The sequence below is a fragment of the Diceros bicornis genome, chromosome 35, assembly GCF_020826845.1.
Source record: "Diceros bicornis minor isolate mBicDic1 chromosome 35, mDicBic1.mat.cur, whole genome shotgun sequence".
Lineage (NCBI taxonomy): Eukaryota > Metazoa > Chordata > Mammalia > Perissodactyla > Rhinocerotidae > Diceros > Diceros bicornis.
The window spans coordinates 20,439,701-20,463,388 of NC_080774.1; the positions used below are offsets into that span (position 1 = coordinate 20,439,701).

General features: G+C 47.9%; 1 protein-coding gene across 1 annotated transcript in view; it reads left to right on the plus strand.

The window, feature by feature from the left end:
- SEZ6L (seizure related 6 homolog like) overlaps positions 1 to 23,688 on the plus strand; it is a 229,048-nt gene that overhangs the window by 147,209 nt on the left and 58,151 nt on the right. The window contains exons 6-13 of the mRNA XM_058531094.1: positions 6,994 to 7,746; positions 8,573 to 8,706; positions 11,035 to 11,227; positions 13,186 to 13,371; positions 17,050 to 17,215; positions 21,092 to 21,258; positions 21,661 to 21,855; positions 23,332 to 23,470. Coding sequence (XP_058387077.1) covers positions 6,994 to 7,746; positions 8,573 to 8,706; positions 11,035 to 11,227; positions 13,186 to 13,371; positions 17,050 to 17,215; positions 21,092 to 21,258; positions 21,661 to 21,855; positions 23,332 to 23,470 — 1,933 coding nt within the window. The remainder of the gene's footprint in view (positions 1 to 6,993; positions 7,747 to 8,572; positions 8,707 to 11,034; positions 11,228 to 13,185; positions 13,372 to 17,049; positions 17,216 to 21,091; positions 21,259 to 21,660; positions 21,856 to 23,331; positions 23,471 to 23,688) is intronic.

Here is a 23,688-nt window from a genome sequence, read left to right on the forward strand (position 1 = left end):
CCGTGAATGTTCAGATAGACAGAAAGTGACACCAGTGCTCACGAGGGCTGACAGCTGCCACGTGAGCTCTGTGCTTTAGACCTGGCCTTCATTTCACCCTCTAACAACCTGAAGAGATAAGGCTGGGACAACCCCACCTCATGGATGGGAACAACAAGGCCCAGAGAGGGGAAACAACTGTCCAGGGTCTCATGGGCAGTTGGCAGCGGGCCGAGCCTGAACACAAGCAATTCTGACCCAACCCTACACTCCTGTGTGCTGTCACCCCTTATCATTTTTGTATCGACACATTTTATTTGGAGATTAAACAAGATCCTACTATCACTGATTCCCTTTAAAAGGCAGGACTGGTGGAGAGGGTGGGGGCTCAGCACCGCATACACTTTCAAATTCATACCTTTCAGGTATTCTTATATTTTTCAGATGAACAATTTTCTAGGGAAAGAAACTATTTGAGTGTGTGGGAAAGAGGAAAGAGCACAGGAAACAATGTCAGAATGTGTGTAACTCTACCCTGATTTGCTCTATGATCTTGGACAAGTCAGGTCCTCTCTCTGAGCTTGATTTTTTTTTTTCATCTATAAAATGGGAAAGTCAAAATGACAATCTCACGGGATTGTTTGGAGGCTGGAAGGAGATCCCAGCTGGGAAGGCACTTTGTGGCGGGTAAATTGCTGTCTGAATATCAGTACTGTTGGTCTGGGCATATGGTGGAGGGCTGCAACCGAGGCAGCAGATGAGACCCCACTGTCCCCCAAGCCCACCCCCTACCTCTGCCCTTTGTCCCAGAAAGTCTTCTCAGAGTCCAGATGGGATGGATGCCAGGATCCATCCAAGGGGCCTTGTTCCCACAGGACTCAGTGTTCAGGTGAGCCAGGTCCGCTCAGGCCGAGAGTGTTACCGAGCAAGAGCTCGCTGCCCAATGCACGTAGAAGCCAACACTATGGCACCGGCTTTTGAGAAAAGAAAGAGTTTTATTGTAAGGTTGACCAGCAAGGAGACAGGAGGCCAGGCTCTCAAATCTGTCTCCCTGATCCAAGGTTTGGGGTGAAATTTAAGGAGTTAGGGGCCACTGAGCTGCAGCTGGGCTCATGCAAGCTGATTGTCTTGTCTCGAATCAGTCCATATATGGTAATCAAGCTACTTGGGCTGCTGGAAGCCAGATTTTCCTTAGTGAAGGACTTCTCACTTCATAAAGGGCTCCTGGGGCAACATTTCTGAAGACTCTTGGTTCCAGGGTCATCCTGGAACTATGGGTTCTCGCCTGGCACATGCGCAGTGCTGTCTCTGTTATTGAGCACGTTTGATTAAAGTAACCTGTTTTAAAGAAGAAAAACTAGTTTAAGCTGGTCAATGTTTTACATGCTGTTTCAAAAAGAGTGGGTTGTGTTCATCAGCTCCGGCTGTTCACTATCCAAGGTGGACCTCTGGATGCCAGATCCTGTTGACAGCACAGGGACTGGCACATAGTAGGTGCTCACTGAATGAATGAATGAATGAAGTGATGATCAAAGGCGAGTGGGAGAAGAAAACTCATCCTTCGCTCAATTCAATTTCCTTATCTGTAAAATAGGGATCATGCTAAGACCTTCTCTAATCCTAAAATTCACTGATTCAAGTAAAACAAAGCTGAAATGCTCCAAGAATGGGAGGAAGGTCTACTCAGTTCTGTTAACAGTGACAGGTGATCTGTTTTGTTCACTGTAGTTAACCCAGTGGTCATCAGCAGAGGTCATTCTGCCCCTCCCACAGGGGACATTTGGCAACGTCTGGAATCATTTTTGATTGTCTCGTCTGGGGGTAGAGGGAAGGTAGCTACTGGCATTGAGTGGGTGGAGGCCAGGGATGCTGCCCCACATCCTACAATGCACAGCATAGGCCCCCGTCCCCCAGCAAAGAATTATCCAGCCCGGTTGTAGAAGGCATAGAATTAACTGACATTCTTCAGGGCAGTCCTCATGTTTCTGGGTTTGTTTTTGGTTTTGTTTGATGTGTTTCAGTGTGGTTTTTCAAGCTTCAAATAGCCTTGTTTTGTTATTTCTACTAATGTGCTGTGTGACCCTAGGCAGCCCACTTCCCCTCTCTGGACCTCATTTTCCTTCTCTGGGCAGTTTGTAACCATGAACTCTAGGAGCCTTTGGATCTTTAAGATGTGATATTTAGTTTTTGGTTTTATCCCTGTTGGGGACAAGCGAACCACTCAGGGCGGGCTAGACAAGTCCTTATCGTGGAGTATGAAGGTACAAGAAACCACCACTAGATTGGGCGTTAATAATGATGATTAGAATAGTGACTAATATTTTTGTAGAACTCTTCAGCAAAAAAAAATATACCAATCGACGCACCTGCCAGTCCTGCCTCCTGAAGGTATTCACTGTGGACGGTCCGATGAGGGAAGACTTATCATCGTCCCCACCAGGAGACTGCATTCCAAAGATGTTCGTGGCTCAGCTAGTGAAGAAGCACTTCTAGGATTACAAATGCGTGCCTGCCTTCCCTCAGCCTCTCCATCACTGGGCGCTAGCAGCAGCATTTAAATCCAGCTCTTTTTGTAAATATATTGTTTTTCACTTTTAGTATTAAATACTTATCATTGACATTTTGGAAAATAACAAAAAGTTGAAAGAAGAAAACACGTCCCCGAAAGTCCCCCGACCCAGAGGCGGCCAGGACCACCATCTTGGCGCTCTTCCTCCGAGTCAAAACACAACTCTCTGCTTTGCCGTTTGTTTTAGCTGGTTGTCCGTAGTCGTTTGCGAACACACCGTAGAATTGTACGCCTTGCTCTTTTCGCTGAACACTATGGCAGAAGCATCCCTGGCTGTGGTTTCCTCCATTTCTCATTCCATCACTTTGCGCCTGCAAGATGTTATGCTGTTGCTCGCGATCCCTGCCGTTCCTCGCCATTCCGCTGCTGCCGGGCATTTAAGATACAGACTTCAGCTTCAGAGCGTCAGAACGCGTGTTTGTTGACTTTCATGGGATGCTTCCCAGTCTGATCTCCCCTCTCCCCATCCAAGTTAGAAAGGAGAGAGAGAAAGAGAGAGAGAGGTGCTCCCTCCCCAAATTGGATGGCAGAACAAATCCTCAGTTGCCTTGTGTGTGTTCCATGGTGTCTCGAGAGAGGAGAGCATCCGTGTGTGTTTAATTAAAGCCCCGTTGGATACCCGTATTTGGTTATCAGTGTGTGTCTGCTTCCTAATTCCTCAAGTGCAGGGACCGCATCCTAGAGTGTTGACTGTCTCCTACAGAGTTTCAACAGCAGAGAAAGTCGGCACCCAATGCTATTGCTCATTAATTGATTGAAGGCGTTTGAGTGGGGCACTGAACATACATGATAAAGGAAAAATCAGCCAAATGTGACTGGGATGATTGAAAATTTTAAGTGCTCTGAGAAAGAGGAGTTAATTTAACCCAGTGGTCATTGGGGCCCCAGGAAAAACCAGCCTATTTGAGCAAGTTATTAAGTTGCTGGATCTCGGAGGCCCTGGAATCCAATTTTGCCTAATTCCCAGTGGGCTTGGTTTCGCGTGGGGCTCATCTGGCCAGCATCCTGGCTGAGAACAAGGCCTTCAGGACTTTCGGGCTACATACATTTGCAGACCTCAGATACACACTCATCTGACTTGGGCATGGCCTTAACTTTGGAGCCAGCCAGCAAGATCCCAGCGTGTGTGAGCTCTGAGGAGTTGGGGACTACGGGAGCAGGGAGGTGAATTTACCTGGCGGATATGCAACTCTCCTTGGCAGTCAGGTTTCCGTGGGAAAGGGCTGGCTCAGTCCCACTGGATTTACTCCCTAAAATGCTTTATAGCGGCTGTGGTTCCCGCTGGTTTTCCTCTGGGGCCCCTGGGGGTTGGAGCAGCTGCTGTGAGAGGAAGCTAGTTATGGAATCCTTTCTCTTACATTTCCTTGATGGCTGTGTGGGATCACGACACACTGGGATGGCCAGGGGAGGTCTCAGGCCTTGCAAAGAGTCACCACCTTCTGCACAAACTTGCTGCCAGGCACCTAGAAGGCAAAACTAACAAGGAATGCATAGAAAGTCAGGCGAGATCACAGATTCTGGAATGAACTTTTCTGATAACCCTGATAATAAGAGTCACCAAAGGGGCTTTGCAATCTTCAGCTTTCCAAGCCCCACCCCTGGAGATTTAGATGGGATGGGTTTGGCCCGGGGAGACTGATGATTCATATTTTAACAAGGAACATGGTGGGGGATGGGGAACATCATGTGGGAGGTTTGAAAACCACGGTGGCTCACCCAGCAGCAACACAAACAAAATGAGGGTTTAGAGAGAGAGGAGATGGGGGGGGAGAGGCGGCTTCAAGCTGGGGAGGTGGAGGATGCCTCTGATAACAATACCCCATAGTTCTTAAGAGAGCTAATAACATGGTCTTTGGCATCAGGAAAACCGAAGTCGGAAACCCAGCTGTGCTGCGTGACCTTGGAAAGTTCCTCAATATCCCAAAGCCTCAGTTTGCTCATCTATAAAATAGGAAGAATAATTTTTACCTCATAAGGCTGTGAAAGAATTAAATGAGGTAACAAAGGAGGAATGAAGAATTAAATGAGGATGCAAAGCATTTAGCTTGGCAGGTATTCAGCAGTCAATAAAACAATAAAAAATAAACTGTTATAAATATTACTATTATTATGGCCAAGGCACACTGACTTGCTTTATGCCATTTGTAATTCCTTTAGTATCTTCATTGACACAACTTGTTTTCCCAATATCTATCTATCTACGTATGTATCTATCTATCTATCTACCTATCTATCCCTCTCTCTCTCTCCCTTTCTCTCTTCCTTTCTCTCACCTCCTCTACTTGGGATCAAGGGGACACTTTTGTGAAAGGACTGGCTGAAACTAATGTAGCCACAGGACCCAGCAAAACTCACAAGCCAGTGTTAGGATCGAGGCTGTCAGTCTACCCTTTTTAGCAAAATTAACAAAAGGCTCTAGGAATAATTACCAATTACCTGATCATTTCAAAAACTGACAATGTCAGAGCTGGAAGTGCCCTCAGACCTTACCTAGCCTGGCTGCCCATTTGACACAGAGTGAGAAGATGGAGAGAAGAGGAAACCCACGTGAGGATATGCTAGGGAAGACTGCCAAGATGGGACCACCATTGGGTCTCCCAATCCCTGGTGGATCCAAGCTCTGCAAGTCGAACCACAGCTGGGTCTCGGGAGCTAGGTGTCCCGACCCTAGCTGAGGTAAATGGAGAATCTGTATTACACAGAAGAGGCTCAATGGGCTTGCCCAGGCTCTCGTGGCTAGCAACTGTCAAAGGCAGAATTTGAATCCAGGTCTAACTCCAAAGCCTCAACACTTCCCACCTTGGACCAGAAAACTCGCTTGGCCCGTGAACGACCTTGATCTGCTCTCAGGTCATCTGTATGCCCTCTCTCCCCGTGGCTGCTCCGCCCCGGTGCCTCCGAAGGCCTGGAACGCACACCGGCTGGGAATCAATGTTACACAACAGCAACATTTGTTGATGCTGGTTGCAAACTGTTACAGTCTATATAGATTAAGCCACTGCCGCCGACTCCATGAAAGTAAATGAACCTTTCTGACGGCTGTGGAAATAAATTTAAATGACAGTGCTGACGGGCCTGGAGATTGTGGCTGAGTGTCTCTCTGCAGAAAATTGACAAGGACAGCTATCAGTCCGAGTGCCTTTGTCCCCAGCATGTAATTCCTCTCTATCTCAAAGTAGACCGCACCAGCTTCCTACTGAGGGGTGCAATTACAATGACGATGGTAAAAATGACGACAGCAGCTGGCATGTCTCAGGTACTCACTGTTGGTGAGGCACCCATATGTACAGACATCTATGTATGCTTTACCTACATCAACCTATTGAACGATGACAGCCCTAGGAAACAGGGAATGATAGTTCCATTTTACAGCGGAGGAAACTGAGGCTCAGAGGGCCAAAGTCATTGGCCAGCTAGCAATTGATAGAACTGGGTGTCAAATAGGTAAATGAAGCTGAATTCAGGCATGAGTCTGTCAAACAGCTGCTGGGTCAGCCTTATTTAAAATGACTAGATGGTTTTATTTTCAAGGCAAAAATAAATCATAAGGAATTAGCAGAGTATACAAGGCCCACCAGGGCCTGGCCCCGACCTCCCTACCTCACCAGCTTTCTCTCTATTCGCCCTCCACCTCTGCTCCCTGCCCCCATGCCTTCCTCTTTTGCACTCACCTCAGCCAGGCCTCCACGGCCTTCCCACATCTCTCTGTTCTGAACCTGCCTCATGATTCCAAATCCTCAAATATTTCTGTGTCTCCCACAAGGTCACTTTTATATTATTTAGTAAAAAACATGCTCCCCTAATCCCAGGACAATATAGCCCTGAGCCAGGGCACATGACTCAGGGATGAGTATATGAGCTGGTTACAGCCCCACTCAACTTTTTAATGAGATATCCTTGTGCAGTGAACAAGCTGCCCAACTGTACCTGGTGGTCCTGCCTCACAGACTGGGTTAGGGCCCTGTCTTCTCTGTCCTGTTGGCACGCAAATCTTCTCTTTCAAAGCATTTATCACATCGAATCTGATTATTTCTACTTTGATTATTTCTACTTTCCTATTCCCTCTCCAAGTACATATATAACTAGACTGTGAGATTCTCGGTTTCTGTAGCCCTAATGCTTAGCTCAGGCCTGGCACTATCAACGCTCAGTCTCCATGGTCAGCAAAAGGAAGGAAGGAAGGAAGGGAGTAAGGGAAGGAGAGGGAGGAAAGGAAGAAGGGAAAGAGGAAGGAAGAGAAGGAAAGAAGGAAGGAAGAAGGAAAGGAGAGAAAGAAGGGTGGAAGGAAGGAGGGAGAAAGGAAGGGAGGGGGCAGGCCCCGTATCTGTTGATGGGGCCATACCAGCCTTGGGTACCATCTCACCCACCCTCAAGTCTGACAGAGGGTGGAGGACCTAACTGCCCCTAGCCCCAAGCTAACTGATGTCTTTTCTCCTCTTCCCAAGATGAGCCACCCGAGGGAGACGCTAGCCCTTCAGGGACTAACCTTCTGCCCTCAGGAGCCCTGGGGAGCAGCAGTCTGAGCAAAGAGAGCCCAGAGGAGAGAATGACAGTGGCCCCTCCGAATCCAGCGCAGTCAGGAGAAGAGCTTCAGGAGCCGGAGCTGGAGGGGACAGCCCCCTCTGTGCATCAAGACCCCACCGCCCTGTCCACGCTGCTCCCTGAGGAGGCCGGCCCCAAGCAGGCCTTTCCCCCCAGGAAGAAGCTGCCATCACTCAAGCAGGTGAACTCGGCTAGGAAACAGCTGAGGCCGAAGGCCACCTCCGCAGCAGCCCTCCAGAGGGCAGGGTCCCAGCCAGCATCCCCGGGCCTGGGTGTCCCCTCCTCCGCCACGGAGAAGCCCCGACCCCCGAGGGACCCGGACCCAGTGGCCTCGGAGGAGACCCGCCGGCTTTCGGAGGAGGAGCCCCTCTGGCTAGACAGGAGGGAAGGTGCGGCCCCCACGACGCCCGCGCCCCTGCAGATCTCCCCGTTCACCTTGCAGCCCTTTGTGGCCCAGACGCTCCCCCAGAAGCCCAACCTTGGGGAGCCCGCCGCGCCCGAGGAGGCCCAAGAGGCTCCACCTGAGGACGCCAGTCCCATGACCTTGATGGACAAAGGCGAGAACGAGCTGACCGGGTCAGCCTCAGAGGAGAGCCAGGAGACCACGACGTCCACCATTATTACCACCACGGTCATCACAACGGAGCAGGCCCCAGGTAGGAGCCCCCAGCTCCCCCAGCCCTCCTGCAGCAGCATGAGGCACCCCCTGTGCACAGGGCGTGGGGTGGGGGCCCCGGGGTGTCCAGGCCCCACCACCAGTGACCATCCCTTGAGCACCGACCACGAGCTTGACACTGTGGCTCAGAATTAACATCCCCATTTTAAAGACAACTGAGACCCTGAGGCATCAAGCAACGAGCCCAAGGCCACACAGCTGAAGAGCTGACTCAAAGCCGTTTCATCTCAGACCAGCATCCTTTGGCCTCTCTCGATGGCCACAGCCTTTACAAAGTGCTTTCCCTTTGACCGTGACATGAACTTCTCTAGACTTGATAAAATGCACTTTGTGTTCCAGTCTTTCTTCTTCTAAACTCTTTTCTGTCTTCAGAGAAGAGAGACAGCACCTGTCAATCATACATCAATTTGGGACAAAGGCAACGTGGCCACTCACTAAAGAGTGTGAGCAATGGATGTGAATCCTGCTTGCTGTGTGAGCTTAGCCCAGATGCTGCCCCAAGCTCAGCTTTGGTTTACTGGTCTCTAAAATGGGGATGAAATACCAGTCCCTGCAAAGATGAACGGGGTCACCCTGCAGACTGGTTGGAATGGAGCATAGCGGCACATAGTAAATGATGATTCCATGCCAACTCTTGCTATTTTGATTATCATGTTGATTCTGGAGCTGAAGGAGAATTAATAGCAGAGGGAAAGGTGGGCACAGGAGAATGTAGGTGTCCCCAGAGGCCCTGTTCCACCCTACAGCCCATCTGAGAGATTGCATCTCAGCTGTCTTCACGTGCTAATGAAAGGGCTTTCCTCCAGCTCTCTGCGGTGTGAGCTTCTCCGACCCTGAAGGGTACATCGACTCTGGTGACTACCCACCGCTGCCCCTCAACAACTTCCTGGAGTGCACGTACAATGTGACAGTCTACACTGGCTACGGGGTGGAGCTCCAGGTAACTGCAGACGGGGGGCCCTGCAGTGGCTGCCTCTCCCAGCAGGAAATCCCTGGAGGATTGTCTGAGTCTGGCTTACTGTTATCATCTTAGCCAGTTTGGTTCTCTCTTTGCCCTAACCAGGGCAATTTGAGCCTGGCTTTGGCGAATGAATAGGAGTTCCCAACTCAGTGTGTAGATGAAATAGCTTGGCACACATGAAGGAGAGGGGACGTGCTGATAAACTGTGAGGCATTATACCCAGAAGGAAAGTCCTCTGATACCCTGATTAACACATACACACACACACACACACACACACATGCGCACATCCCTAGGGAAGCCACACCTGGTTCATTGCATTTGCAAACTTTTGCCTGTAAACTAAGAATGGAAAAGAGTGGCATAGTGCTCAGACATCTGGGTTTGAAGTCCCAGCTCTACCAGTTATAGATGTGTGACTTTGGGCAAGGAAATTTACCCCTCTGAGCCTCAGTTTCCCCATCCGTAAAATGATAACGTTGCTACTTTACAGAGATGTGGGGAGGAATAAATATGACGATGCACAGGGAGATTCAGCCAGAGCCTAGCAGAGAGCGAGTGCTCGGTGCATGTTCCCAGGTATCCCCACTCTGGCTCCAGGCCTTCCACAACCGGCCGCCCATCTCTAGAAGTCATTTTTAAAATGGGCCAAGGGGACATGCCTGGGGGTGGTGAACTGCCCGGTTCACTGTCCCACAGAGCAGAGGATGGAAGTGAAGCCAGAAAAGGAGACCGGTACTGCGTGGTGGCAGACCCTTCCCAGCCGAGGTGAGAGGTCTGGATAGGCACCTTATTCTAATGGGCAATAAAGGGCAAACACAAATTTCCGAGCAGACCCGTAGTATGACCTAACCAGAACCTTACCTGAGGAACCTTTCCTGACTTGTACTGGAAGGATGCAGGGTACGCCTCTCAGCAGCAGAACCTGTGGTCTTTGCAGCCCCCAGAGCTGTGTGGGGCACATAGTAGGTACTTAATGAATACTCATGGAATGAAAGTTAACTGGAGAACAGCTGCAGTCCATCTGATTGTGGCACTTAATGAACCCTTTCCTCCACACCGTGAAGAGGCCCATTCTGTGTCTAATACGGGATGGAACTCTCTATCAGGCACAGTAGAATTCCTTCGTTGAGCACCTACTGCGTACCCAGCCACAGCTGTTGACACTGGGGGGTATAGTGATGTGCAAAACTGATGCAATGCCTGTCCTATGATTGACATGCATAGAAGACATTAGAATGCCATTTGAAAAAGTCTTTACTAGGTGTTTATAGGGAATGTTGTAGAATCACAGTGGAGGGACGGGCAAGCTCCTTGGCAGTCAGGGAAGGTCTCACAGAGGAGGGCAATTTTAGTGGGGCTTTGGCGCATGAGCAGGAGTTCATCAAAGAGAAAAGGGAATAAGGTATATGGCCTAAAAGAGGCTGGGCTTGTGAGTGAGGCCTGCCCTGCTTATACAAGGAGCAGAGGGACTAGCATCCCAGGCCCCACTAGGAGAGGCATCAATATTCAAATTGCACACTGGGAACTGATTAAAGTCTCCACCCCCCCCCCACTCCATTTGTTCAGTGTCCCCGTGTATAATTAAAGTGTCTCCTTCTTTCTCCTCCAATCCTGGAAGGTGGACCTGGCACCAAGTGCGTGGTTCTTTGAGGAAGCTCCGGAGTTAGAGCCACCATCCGGGAGGACAAGAGTGGGCCTGAGAACGCCCTAGAGATGAGGCCCCCACTCCCTCTCTCACTAGTTCATGCAGAAGGGGAAGAATGTAGTCAATCATTCTATAAATATTTATTGAGCATCTACTACGTGCCAGGCACTATTCTAGGCACTGGGGACACTGAGAAACACGGAAAAATCTCTCCCTCCATGGAGCTTACCTTCTGGTGGAATGCCTTCTTCTGCCTCCCTGGAGACTGGACTTCAGGCACAAGCTGATCTAACCCCTGCCCCCACCCACCAGCTCTAGGAGAATCTGTCTTGGCCTCCAGCATCCAGAAGCCTCTCTCACGGGACCCAGCTATGGGGTCCCACAGATCCTTGCCATGCTTTTACCCTAGAGCTGGGTTTCACTCTGTCCTCTCAGCTTTTGGGGAGAGGAGAGGAACCTAGATGCTCCCAGGGTTCCAGGTATTTCCAGGGCTGAGGCTTGGGGTCCGTCTGTCCCCTTGACTAGGGGCTAGTCAAGGGGGACCATGTTGGCGTTGTCTGGGGCTGGTTAGGGTGCTGCATTGGCAGCCTCGCAGCCTGGGGGACCCTGGCTCAAATCTGACTCAGAGTTTCTCTCCGTCTGCCCCTACCTGTCCCCAGGTGAAGAGTGTGAACCTGTCCGAGGGGGAGCTGCTCTCCATCCGTGGGGTGGACGGCCCCACCCTGACCGTCCTGGCTAACCAGACCCTCCTGGTAGAGGGGCAGGTAATCCGAAGCCCCACCAACACCATCTCCGTCTACTTCCGGACCTTCCAGGACGACTGCCTGGGGACCTTCCAGCTGCACTACCAGGGTAGGATCGGGCCGAGGCTGATGAGACGCGGCTGCTTGCCTCAGTTTGCCCCTGGAGCCAGGATTCTCAAACCTTTTGTGCCAGGGATCCCTCTGGCAGTTTGGTAAAACCTATGGGCCCCTTCTCAGAATCAAGTTTTCAAGAGCATAAAATAAAATAGACACAATTAAAAAGGAAGCCAGTCATATTGAATTACAGTTGTCAAAATATTGTTTTAATCTATGATATCATAATCCATGTGCTTCTTTATTAACACATTAAATCATAATATCTCCCGGAAGTTCTGATAATTACTGTAATTTCAAAGTACGGAGGAGCATAAGAAATATGTCAAGATATCCATTATGATATGAAAGTATCTGTAATTCTCTTGGTGACAAAGTCACAGGTTACACGTTGTTGCCTACATTCGTGATTGAGGGAAATACCGCAGTTCAGTTAAAGGGTAATGAAAATCAGCAAGCCACATTTTCCCCTTCAACTTCGTGGCTCTTGAATCTAATCCATGAATCCCAGGAGAGTCTGTGGACTTCTGGTGAAGAGCCTCTGGCCCCCCCCACCTCTCTTTTTTCTTCTTCTGCGATGTTTCTTTCTTTTTGTCTATTTCTAAATCTCCTCTCTTCTGTTTTCTGTTTGCTTCTCTCTCTTCTCTTCTCTTCCTTCCTCTCTCCTTCCTTCTCTTTACTTCCCTCTTTTCTTGCTTCCTTTGTTTCTTCCTTTCCTCCTCTCCCTCTCTTCACCCCCACCCTCCGTTCTCTCTTCCTCCTGCTCTCTCCCTCCTCATCCCATTTCCCCACCTCCTGGGCAGTTCCCACGGCCTGAGGTTACCTCCCTTCACCATGCGTGTCCCGCTGGATACTTGCCAAATAACTGACTGGAGAGTCGAGTCGCTAGCCACACATCAGGGTGTTGAAAACCATCCACTTTTACGTCGAATTGACCAAACACCTGGAAAAACCATTCATTTTAAACTTTCCCCTCGGATGTTTCTGAAACAGGTGGATGACAGCATATGGGAGCGTCCATGTCCTCATATCTTTTCAACACAGGGACCACCCTCTGTTGTCTTTGTTAATTTAAAAATGGGGGGAAAAAAGCTTGTCGACCCATGTAGTCGGATTTATTCCTCCTAATGAGTACTGGGAATACAGATGCGCTATCTGCAGGAGAGATCAGATCATAGCCTAGGGGTGGAGCTAGGATGGGTTTAACACCCTCTTATGAAAACCGAGGAGCTCCACCTGGCCACATACACCCTTCTGCCATCCCCATCTAGTGAGCGCCATGTGCCAGGCATTGGGCTAAGGATCCTTTTCCTCGGCATTAGCCCATTTCATCCTTACCACCACCTGTGAGGTAGGGAGTTACCAACTTCACTGGGAAGATGAGGGGAGTGAAGTTCAGGGCACTGTGTCGCTTTCTCAAAGTCACACAGTTTCTAAGTGGTGGAGTAAGAACGTAAACTCACGTCGGTCTCTCTCAAAAACCCAACTGCTTACCTCCCAGGACGGTTGTTTTTAAGCTGTCGTATCCTTTGGCATTTCCTGAAGAGCTGGTTGTTCTAATTCTAGTGCAAGAGTCTGCATTTTTAACAAACACTTAAGGTGTTCATGCAGGTGGGGCTAACCTGCCTGGGCAATACTGTCCCTCCTGTGCTCGAGGAGAAGGCCATTCTATGCCCACGTGGAAAGAGGGTCAAATGAGGTATGGGAACTCATTTTTCAGCCCAAACCTGCTGTCTCTGGTGACACAGGGTGGGGAGCTTTGAGCCTAGAAAAAGTGCTCATCTGGCAATCTCAGCACCATATGATCAACAAGAGTCACAAAAATACTCCAGTGCTCCCGAGTCCCCAGGGGCCTCATCTTTCTCCTCAGCACAAATTGGCTCCCACAATGTGGGTCACGTTCTGTATCTCCCCCTCCGAGGGATTATTGTCTGCCTCTGCATTTCTTCCCAGCCTTCATGCTGAGCTGCAACTTTCCCCGCCGGCCCGACTATGGGGACGTCACAGTGATGGACCTGCACTCAGGCGGGGTGGCCCACTTCCACTGCCACCTGGGCTATGAGCTCCAGGGTGCCAAGACACTGACGTGCATCAACGCCTCCAAGCCCCACTGGAGCAGCCAGGAGCCCATCTGCTCAGGTACGCTCCAGCCTCAGCCGGACCACACATGGATGGTCCACTAAGAGGGGAGAGACCAACCCCCAGGGCATTAAGACTGACCTTAGGGAGAGGGTCTCAGCCCAGGGGAAGAGACTGCTCCAAATAGAGATGACTGCTGCCATTTAAATTTTTATTGTTTGATAAAATACACATAACATAAGATTTACCATTAGTGACATTTAGTACATTCACATATTATGCCACAATCACCACTATCTAGTTCCAGAACATCTTCCTCACCCCCAAAAGGAAACCCTGTACCCATTAGCAGTCACTCCCATTCTTCTCTCCCCACCCCCAACCCTTGGCAAGCACCAAGTTGCTTTCTGTCTCTATGGATTTGCTTAATCTGGACATTCCATATAAATAGAATCATACAACACGTGATCTTTTGTGGCTGGCTTCTTTCACTTAGCATAGTGTTTTCAAGGTTCATCTATGTTGTAGCATGCATCAGAACTTCATTCCTTTTTATGGCAGAATAATATTCCATTGTATGGATGGACCACATTTTATCTGTTCATTCCTTGGTGGACATTTGTGTTGTTTCCACTTTTTGGCTATTATGAATAATGCTGCTATGAACATTCGTGTATAAGTTTTTGTGTGGACATATGTTTTCAATTCTCTTGGATATATACCCAGAAGTGGAATTCTTGGGTCATACGGCAATTCTATGTTTAACTTTTTAAGTAACATTAAACTATTTTCCACAGTGGCTGCACCATTTTACTTTCCCACCAGCCATGTACAAGAGTACCGATTTCTCCACATCCTCACCAGCAATTGTTATTTTCCATGTTTTCTTTTCATTATTACAGCCATCCTAGTGGGTGTGCAGGTATCTCATTGTGGTTTTGATTTGCATTTCCCTGTTGGCTAACGATATTGAGCATCTTTTCCTGTGCTAGTTGGCCATTTGTATATCTTCTAGGAGAAATGTCTATTCAAGTCCTTTGCCTATTTTTTATTTGATTGTTTGTCTTTTTATTGTTGAGTTGTAAGAGTTCTTTATATATTCTGGATACTAGACCCTTATCAGATATATGATTTGAAAATATTTCCCCCACTCTGTGGGTTGTCTTTTCACTTCTTGATAGTGTCATTTGATGCAAAAAAAATGCACTTAATTTTGATGAAGTCTAATTTATCTGTTTTTTCCTTTGTTGCTTATGTTTTTGGTCTGACTGCTGTCATATTTTGAGCCCAGTCAATATGTATGGAGCACCATGCCAGGGCTGCATAAATCCTCACAGCAATCCTACATGGTGGGAACCATTGTCCCCATTTTACAGATTAGGAAACTGAGGTTCATGGAGTTGAAGTCGCTCGCCCAAAGTCTCTAGATAAAAATTGAACTCAGTCCAGAATCTTTCTCTCCTGAACCCTTTCTCTTACACCTTTACTACTCAAAGTGGGGTCTGCAGACCAGTGAGATTATTAGAAATGCACAATCCTGGGCCCCATACAGGTGAATCAAATCTACATTTTAACATGCGCCTTGTGTGATTCATGTGCACCATAGGTTGAGAAGCACTGGGCTATACCACCTGTCCCTGCCCCAGTGGGCATAGCCTTGACCATCCTCAGCTATCAGAGAGCAAAACCCTATTAGATTCTCAAAAGTCCTGACAGTGACCAGGAGAGTATAGGCTGCCCACATTAACTGAGCACCTACTATGTGCCAGGTCATGAGCCATGTACAAGGAGAATACTGGGAATAATAAGCCACAATTCCTGTCCTCCAGGCATTTATTGTCACTGGAATCCAGAAAGCAAATAAGAGTTGATGATAAATTCTGAGGTTTAATTGTTGCAGTATTGTTCCCCCAAGGCCCTTCAGAATTTGTTCTTTTTTCCTTTTTAACAAAGAAAAAAATCCAAACCATGGGGCAGTTGGTCTCTGTGCCTCTCTCGTGTTAATTTTTATCTATGCGTGAAATCAGAGAGGAATTAAGCCTCAATTTGTGCTAAGAAAGATGGATGGGGAGCCACGGCTGGCAAATTTAAGCCAAACTGAGCCATCAGTCGGCTTAATAAGGCAAGGAAGGGGAGCAGAGAGGCAGCAAATGAGCGGCAGCTCGAGGAGGACAGATGGCCGGCGCCCCCCGCCAGTTACAGTGTCCTCCATCTCCTCAGCTCCTGAGCTGTGGAGCGATAATGCTGGCTATGTTTCAAGCACCTACTCTGTGCCAGGGACTGCACCAAGGCCTGTGCATGCATCGTATCATTGATTTCTCATCACAGTCCTATAAAGAGGGTGGAATTGTTATCACCGTTTTACAGTGAACTCGAGGTTCAGAGAGCTTCAGTGACTTGTCCTAGAGCCACAGCAGATTCATGGCACAGGCCAGGTTTGAACACCCACTTTACAAGGAGAAGGCATCCTGGAGAGAGACAGCGACCCGGTGCTCTGTCCGTGGTCCTGAAAGAAGTCGAGGGCTTCCTAGCAATGTCTTTGCTGTAGGTCACAGCAGAGCCCAGAGCAGAGAGAGCTATCTACCTTTCTCTCCTACTGCAATTCCTTATTAGTCGTACAGTCATTCAGCTAACACTTAGTGAGAATCAAATATCTCCTAAGAATAAGAATGACTACTTACTCACGTTTGTATATCTCTTCCCAGTTCACAACTCACTTTTTAAAATTTATTTACTAGATTTTTATGATAAAAGTAATATATAGTTCTGGTAAAAAAAATTTTTTTTCAAGAAATACAAAAGCATAGAAGATAGGAGCAAATCCTTTTTATACTTATGGTCTCAACTGATCCTTGCAAATAGCTCATTTGAAATAGGTATGGCAGACCATTTTCTCACTTGGTTTTTTTCCTACTTAAAATATAGTGAGCATTTTCCTATACTCTCAAGTATTCTTTGAGAACATAGTTTTTAATAACTATATGAATGGAATATGTTTATTTCACCAAACACCTGTGAGTAGACATTCATGCTGTTCCTCATTTTTCGCTCTTAGAAACAATTTAGCAGGGAACATCTTCATTCATAAATCTTTGTGAAAAATCTCCAAATCTTTTATTAGCATAAATTCCCAGAACTTTAATGACTAGGTCAAAGTTTTTGAACACACTTTCTAGGTTTTTCACCAAATTGCCCTCCTGAAAGATCATAGCAATTTGCATTCTAACCAATCATGAATGAGAGTGACCATTTTCCGTCACTTTTACCATCTCTGGTTTATTGCTGCTTTTTATCTCGACCAATTAGGTGGATGAAAATAGAATATAACTTCAATTTGCATTTCTTTTATTATTAGTGAGGCTGAATTTTTTAGTGCTAGGTAGTAAAAGTATATCTCTTCTTTCATGAACTGCCTATTTATATCCTTCTTGATTACCATTTTATAATTAAGAATCAGGGCACAGCCAGCACCATGGAAAAATCCTTAAATCATAGTCATTCATTCCCTACCGGGGAACACATGTGGTGATGGTTCCAGTCATAGGCTGAGATCTCCTGTCAAACAGGATGAACCCCGCCCAGGGGGACAGGTGTTTTCCATGGTCTTCGTCTCCCCATCTTGTTTCCTCCCAGGAAGCGGGGGGGGGGGGGCCGGGATCAGGGGAGAATGAAACACTATCTCTCTCTCTCTCTCTGCTCTCCTCTCATCACCCACCCACCTCTACTTTCTGCCCCCAGCCCCTTGTGGAGGAGCTGTGCACAACGCCACCATTGGCCGTGTCCTCTCCCCAAGTTACCCTGGAAACACCAATGGTAGCCAGTTCTGTGTGTGGACAATTGAAGCTCCAGAGGGCCAGAAGCTGCATCTACACTTTGAGAGGCTGTCGCTGCATGAGAAGGACAGGTAAACCTCTGAGCGTCCCCAGCCAGCCTCATTCCCTCCCTGAGTGTTAGAATGTGGCTAGAGATTTGGAGTCATGAGATGGCTGAAACTTTGGCTCATGGAAATCAAGAAAGAAAGAGCTAGAGGGGAAGGGGGGAGGGGGGAGGGCGAAAGGATTAATTCGGCACATGTGTGTGGTGATGGGTTGTAATTAGTATTTGGGAGGTGAACATGATGTAATCTATGCAGAAATAGAAGTATAATGATGTACACCTGAAATTTATACAATGTTATAAACCAATGTTACTGCAATAAATAAAAAATTTAAAAAAAAAAGAAAGAAAGAAAGAGCTGGGGAGGATGGCAAGGATATTAGAGAGCATCAGCTTCAATCTCTTCCTTTTACAGGTAAGGAAGCTAGTGCATACGGAGGGAAAGGGACTTGCCACATGTCACACAGCACAAGAGGCAAGGAGGGAATCCAGGTGCCTCACATTGCACTGCATCATTCTTTTTCCTGCTCATCCCTTTTTTCAGTTGAACAAGGAGGGAGTGTTTATTGAGCACCTGCTCTGTGCCCAGTCATGTATTTGGCTCCGTGGAGAACAGGAGAGAAGTGGAAAACATTGGTTCCCTGTATGACAGGAAGTTGACATGGAAAAACTAGACTGATGCACATGAAAAAGCTAGGGGGAAGTTACAAGACAATATCTAAGCAAGAGCATGTCTTGCAGACTCTAAGTAGTATGCACAGAATCTAGAATCGTAAACTTTAGTATTCTAGGGGCTTATGCTAGAATATTCTAGAATGTTCTAGAAAACTAGGACCTTGGCTGCTTAGACTTGCTGTCTTAGATTAGGTTCTGGTGAAAACAGACATGGTAATGAGGATGTGAGGGAAAGTAGTTTGTTTGGGAGCTGATCCTAGAAAGCACTGGCAGAGGCATGGGAAAGTGAACAGGGAAGGGAAAGGAGTCCATACAGTATGTGTTAATAAGCAGGTGACTGGGGGGCAACTAGGGCTCTATCCACTGGGGGCCTCTGGGAAACAGTGTTGAGCATACCTCAGAGTGGTCTGATTGGTGGGTGAGGAAGCTGGGGTATTTGTCCCCCACTGCCCATCCTCCATCAGATGAGGGATGCTCCTAGGCACACTAACTCCCCAACATCGCCTGCCGCCTTTGAGCTGGTTGAGCTGGCTTCTTCTCAGAGACTTTGGGTAGGAATCCATCAGGAAATACGTGAGCAACGAGTGCTGAAGGGATGTGAGTAGGGCACTGACAGCATTTACTGTACTTCCAGAATGCCAGCACCTTAGAATTCTGGAATCTATCAGACTTCGATCTTAGAATTATAGTGTCCCGGCTTCCTTGAAGCTTCAAACCTAGACCATTAACCTCTCTAGGTAGGAAAGGATTCTTAGATAAAACACCAGATGACTCAATAATTTACGCAACTCTTGAGTCCACTGCCCACTAAGTGGTCCAGCTTTATGCTGAACAATTCCATATCAATAAACCACTGCTTTAAACTACAAGGTGTAGAACATGGGCTCCAAAAATGTGGCTTCTCAGTAACATCAGAATGACCTGGGGAACTCTTTAAAAAACATATTCCCAATCTCTCCTGCTGGAGACTGAGAAGCCATACCTGGGAATCCTTGGTGAAGGATACTTTCTAAACTTTACACCTTGAGTCTGCCTCTTATGAATGGCTCTGGGGATAAATTAAGTTCATACCGGACAACAAGAATGAGCAGAGAGGAAAAAAATAAGTTAACTAAAATGAGTATTTTCTGAAATTTATTTGAATCATGATAAATGAGCCAGACACACTGACACTGTAGTTTCACTAGTAGTTTCTATGAGGCTCTGCAAAGTTCTGTGAAAGATGTGAGTTGACAACCACCAGGAAAAACTAGTTCTCCAGTGTGTCCATAAGGAGAGAAGTTTGTAGTGGTTCATTAAGGTTAAAGATCAACACACACACACACAAAATGAAGACACTTACTGTCCTAAGAAGGAAAGAGAAATTAACTTTATCTGTCCCACACACTGTGTTGAGGAAAACAGCTAAAATACCACAATATATCAGTTGTGAGAGCTTAGAGCTAGATAAGGCTCCACATAAGAAATGGGACCTTGATCTAAACCTTGGAAAGAGATTGAATGAGGGAACCCAAAAATACAACGTGAGGAGTTTCCCAATCAGGGAGAATGGGAGTGGGGGGGTGCAAAGATATAGAGGTAAATTGGGGTCATATTTTGAAGGGCTTTTAATGCCAGGCTGCTTCTATAAGCTATAGAGAGCCATGGAAGGATTTTGAGTAGAGGATGGACATGAAGAAAAATTTTAAGGTGATTTTCCCCAAAATGAAATCTTCCTAAACTCCAATACCATAATAGGCAGCATAAAAGGTGGGTTGTCTGGTCAAACGTGTTTAGAGACACTGTACACCCTAGCCCTGTCTTGGAAGGTACTAATGTACATTAGCCAGCAAAGGCATTGAAAAGTCCTGCAGGAAAAAAAAAAAAGTTTAATTTTTATTCAACCCAGCATTTCCCAAACCCCTTTGACCACAGACTATATACGGACTTGAGATAAAATTTATTACTATCTCAGACATTCTAGAGAACAGAGCTAGAAAATTGCTATCTTTGGAAGGTCAGTTGATTGACTATGGAGATTTTGAGGTCTTGGGGCTTTCCTCCAGAGCAACCCTCTTTGCCAAAGGCTTCGGTTCTCTGAAAGAGGAGTCCTGGGCGTGGCCCCCAAGATACAACACGCAGCAGGGATCAGAAGACTGTGCAGAGGCCCCTCCCCTCTCCGGGGATGGCCCCAGGCCTCTGCCCCAGCCGGCTCCTCAGCCCAGCTCCGGCGGACACACGGCAAATGAACAAACCATGGCTCCAATGTTTATGCATTTTGGTGACATCAGAAATTCATCCGGGCAACATAAAACAAACCCTTTTATGGGTCACGGTAAAAAACTCAAAGGATTAAAAATGCCTCTTTATGACTCCATAAAAGAAACTCATCTAATTTGTATACTGTTTTCTTCCCTCACGTTTGCATAATTTCTTTAAAAATACCAAGACTAGCAAAGAGTCAAGTATGAAATGGTTTTAATAACGGTAAAAATGAACACCCAACGTTTTGTCTAACGCATTTTATTTCTCAGGGCACTTTATGCTGTCTTCTTCCCATAGCCCACCTGAAGTTAGGTGGGAAAGGCCCAAGATGTGTCAAGACTTATGTCAACTCAGTCAGTGGGGAGCTGGGAACTGGAAATCAGAACTCCTGACTCCCCACACGGTGCTCCTAGGAAATGAGAATCAGAGACAGAGTCTGTGAGGGGTCAAGTGCTTAATAAATTTGACTTGCATACCTATCTGTCCTGGGCACTTTATACCCATGGTCTCTAATCCCCACACTCTGGTGTAGGTGTGACTGTACCCATTTTACAGATGAGGAAACAAAGGCTCAGTGAGGCAAAGTGTCCTTGTCCAAAGTCATACAGCTCAGAATTTAGAGTCAGGACTCTGACTGTCTATATATACCACTGTTTCAGGAATGATATTAGCCCATTAATCGCAACTTCTCAATCAGTAATATTAATCAGTATCAATTATTTAGTCTGGTTCATTACTTTGTACACATCACTTTCCCTCGAGCCTCAGAATCAATCCATGAGGAGTCCAGGACAAGCAATCTACAGAACAGGAAACAGCTTCAATAAGGTGAAGGAGCTTGTCCAGGCAAGTAGGGGGCGAAGTCTGGGTTTGAGTCTGGGAATGAGGATCCAGATTCAGTGCCCATTACACACCCCTCCCGCTGCTGCGTGTCTGTGACCCAAGGAGACCTCTCAGTGGCGCCCCTCTCCTTTCCCACTGCCAGGATGATGGTCTACAGTGGGATGACCAACAAGTCCGCCCTTCTCTATGACTCCCTCCAAACTGAGAGCGTCCCCTTTGAGGGCCTGCTGAGCGAAGGCCACTGCATCCGCATCGAGTTCACGTGGGACCACCCGCAGGTGGCCTCAGCCTTCAACATCCGGTTCGAGGGTGAGGGTCCCCGGGGCCTCCCCCTCTCCTGGGGTGTGGCATGGGAGCAGAGGAAGCCCGGTGGGGCTGGGGCTGGACCCTGGGAGGTAGAGATCTGGGCTGCTGAGGATGGGGGAGACCCAGTGGCTAGACTCACCTTGGACTTCCAAAGGCAGACTCTGCAGGGTTGGGCGGGCAGAGATTCTTATTCCTATTTTAGATGTGAAAAAATGAGGCCCCAGGAAGCTGAGTGAATGGCCCAAGGGCCCAAGCAGCTCAGCTGGAACCCGACCACAGGATCTGGTACCCATTTTCCTTGGAGCTTCCCTGAACAGCAAGAGGGGACCCATCTTCCCAGATACAGCGCTGTGGGGGCCCCTGACTCATTTGAGCCACTGCCCCTCTTTTGTATCCCCACCCCAGCCTTTGAGAAAGGCCACTGCTACGAGCCCTACATTCAGAATGGGAATTTCACCACATCTGACCCCACGTATAACATCGGGACCATAGTGGAGTTCACCTGCGACCCCGGCCACTCTCTGGAGCAGGGCCCGGCCATCATCGAGTGCATCAACGTGCGGGACCCCTACTGGAATGACACGGAGCCATTGTGCAGAGGTGAGTGGGTCCACTGCCCTCCTCCCAGGGGCTCCAGGGACCTCCACCCTTCAGATGAAAAGGCCAAGGCCCCAGCTTAGAGGCAGGTCACAAGTTTACACACCAATTTTAGCATTAACCCTTTCCAGGGCTCACTATCCTTTGAATCAGGTTTTAAAAGGTGCCCTTTCCTTCAGGCATAGGCCCCATAGTGCACATCTTGCTGAACATATCACCAAGGGTTAAGCTCCTATATATCCCCTCTGCTGGGCTGTCTTGTGCAGTGCACAGCCCACCCAACAACACATGGCAGCCCTGAGTCTAATTAACAATAATGATGATAATGATAATAGTTAATAGGAGCACAAAAACTGTGTCACAGGTACTCTGCCAAGGGTTGTCTGCGCATTATCTGATTTAATCCTCACTACAACCCTGTTAGGTACATATTATTATTGACCCCATTTACAGAGGAAACTGAAGCTGTGAAGCGACATGTCTAAGAACAGACGAGGGTAATTGGCAGAGGTGGGAGTAGAACTCAGTTCTCTCTGTTCTCACAGACCTGTGCTCTAAGCCCCTCTGGACAGTGCTGGCTGTGTAGGACCCTCATCTACATGGGCTCCCAGTGCCCTGCCCTCTCTGTCTCCCCATATTCAAGGCCACTGGGCCACTCCGAGCCTGGATCCACACGGAGCCTGTGGAGTAATGAAGAGAGCCCTCGCTCCTGGCAGGCGCCGCCCGGATGGCGGTTGGCGTGAAATCACAGCCTCCTGTGGTGAGGGATTGATCCGTGTATTAAATGTGCTGGTTTAACAGAGCAGAATTGATTGGTGCTTTGGCCTCTGCCACATTGAGAACTTTCCAGAGCAGTAAACACAGAGTGGAATTTAAAGGTCAAAGCACCAGGTGCGGCCACATCTCTGCTTCCAGTTCAGAGCGGGGGCCTTTCCCAGTAACGGGAACTAAGAGTTATTGAGCACGTACCGTGTGCCAGGCATTGTGCTGCGTTTGACTCTCGTGAGCTCAATGAAGCTTCAGAATAATCCAATGAAGTCAGCAGTGGTGTTACTCCAGCTTTATAGAGGAAGGGAACTGAGGCTCCAAGAAGTTACATGCCTTGTCACAGAGCCTGCTGGTGACAGAGGCAAGACTCGAACCCGGGTCCACCTGACTCCAATGTACCATCTCTTAGCGGCCACTCACCCTGCGCAAGGGCAGAGCTGTTGAGGATTCATTCAGAGCTTTGGGCTCTGTCCTTGGTCCTGAAAGAAGTATGGCGCCCTTAGCCCCACCTTCACCAACCCTCAGCTGCAGGAGGCAGGTGGCCAATCCTAATTTAATCACTCCACCAATGTGTATGGACTGCCTGAGCTGAAGGCACCTGTCCATGGTGCACAGAGAGCCATGGCTGTCAGACTTCACAGCCCACACTCTTAACCACTATATGCCATATTTATTCCTTATGAATAAAGTGTCTGTCTGTGTCTTTTACAGCCGTATGTGGTGGGGAGCTCTCTGCCGTGGCCGGGGTGGTGCTGTCTCCCAACTGGCCAGAGCCCTATGTGGAAGGTGAAGATTGTGTCTGGAAGATCCACGTAGGGGAGGAGAAACGGATCTTCCTAGATATCCAGTTGTGAGTGTTTACGATTGGGTGGACCCCCAATCCAGCCAGATTGGGAAAGATATTACTCCTGCTTTATTCTTTCAACCAATATTAATTAAGCATCTACTATGTGTCAGGGACTGTGCAAAGAACTGGGGTCCCAGCGGTAAGTGAAGCAACGGCATCATACACACACAAAAAGAGTCCCTATCCTCAGGACATTCAGTCTACTAAGAAAGCAGGCATTA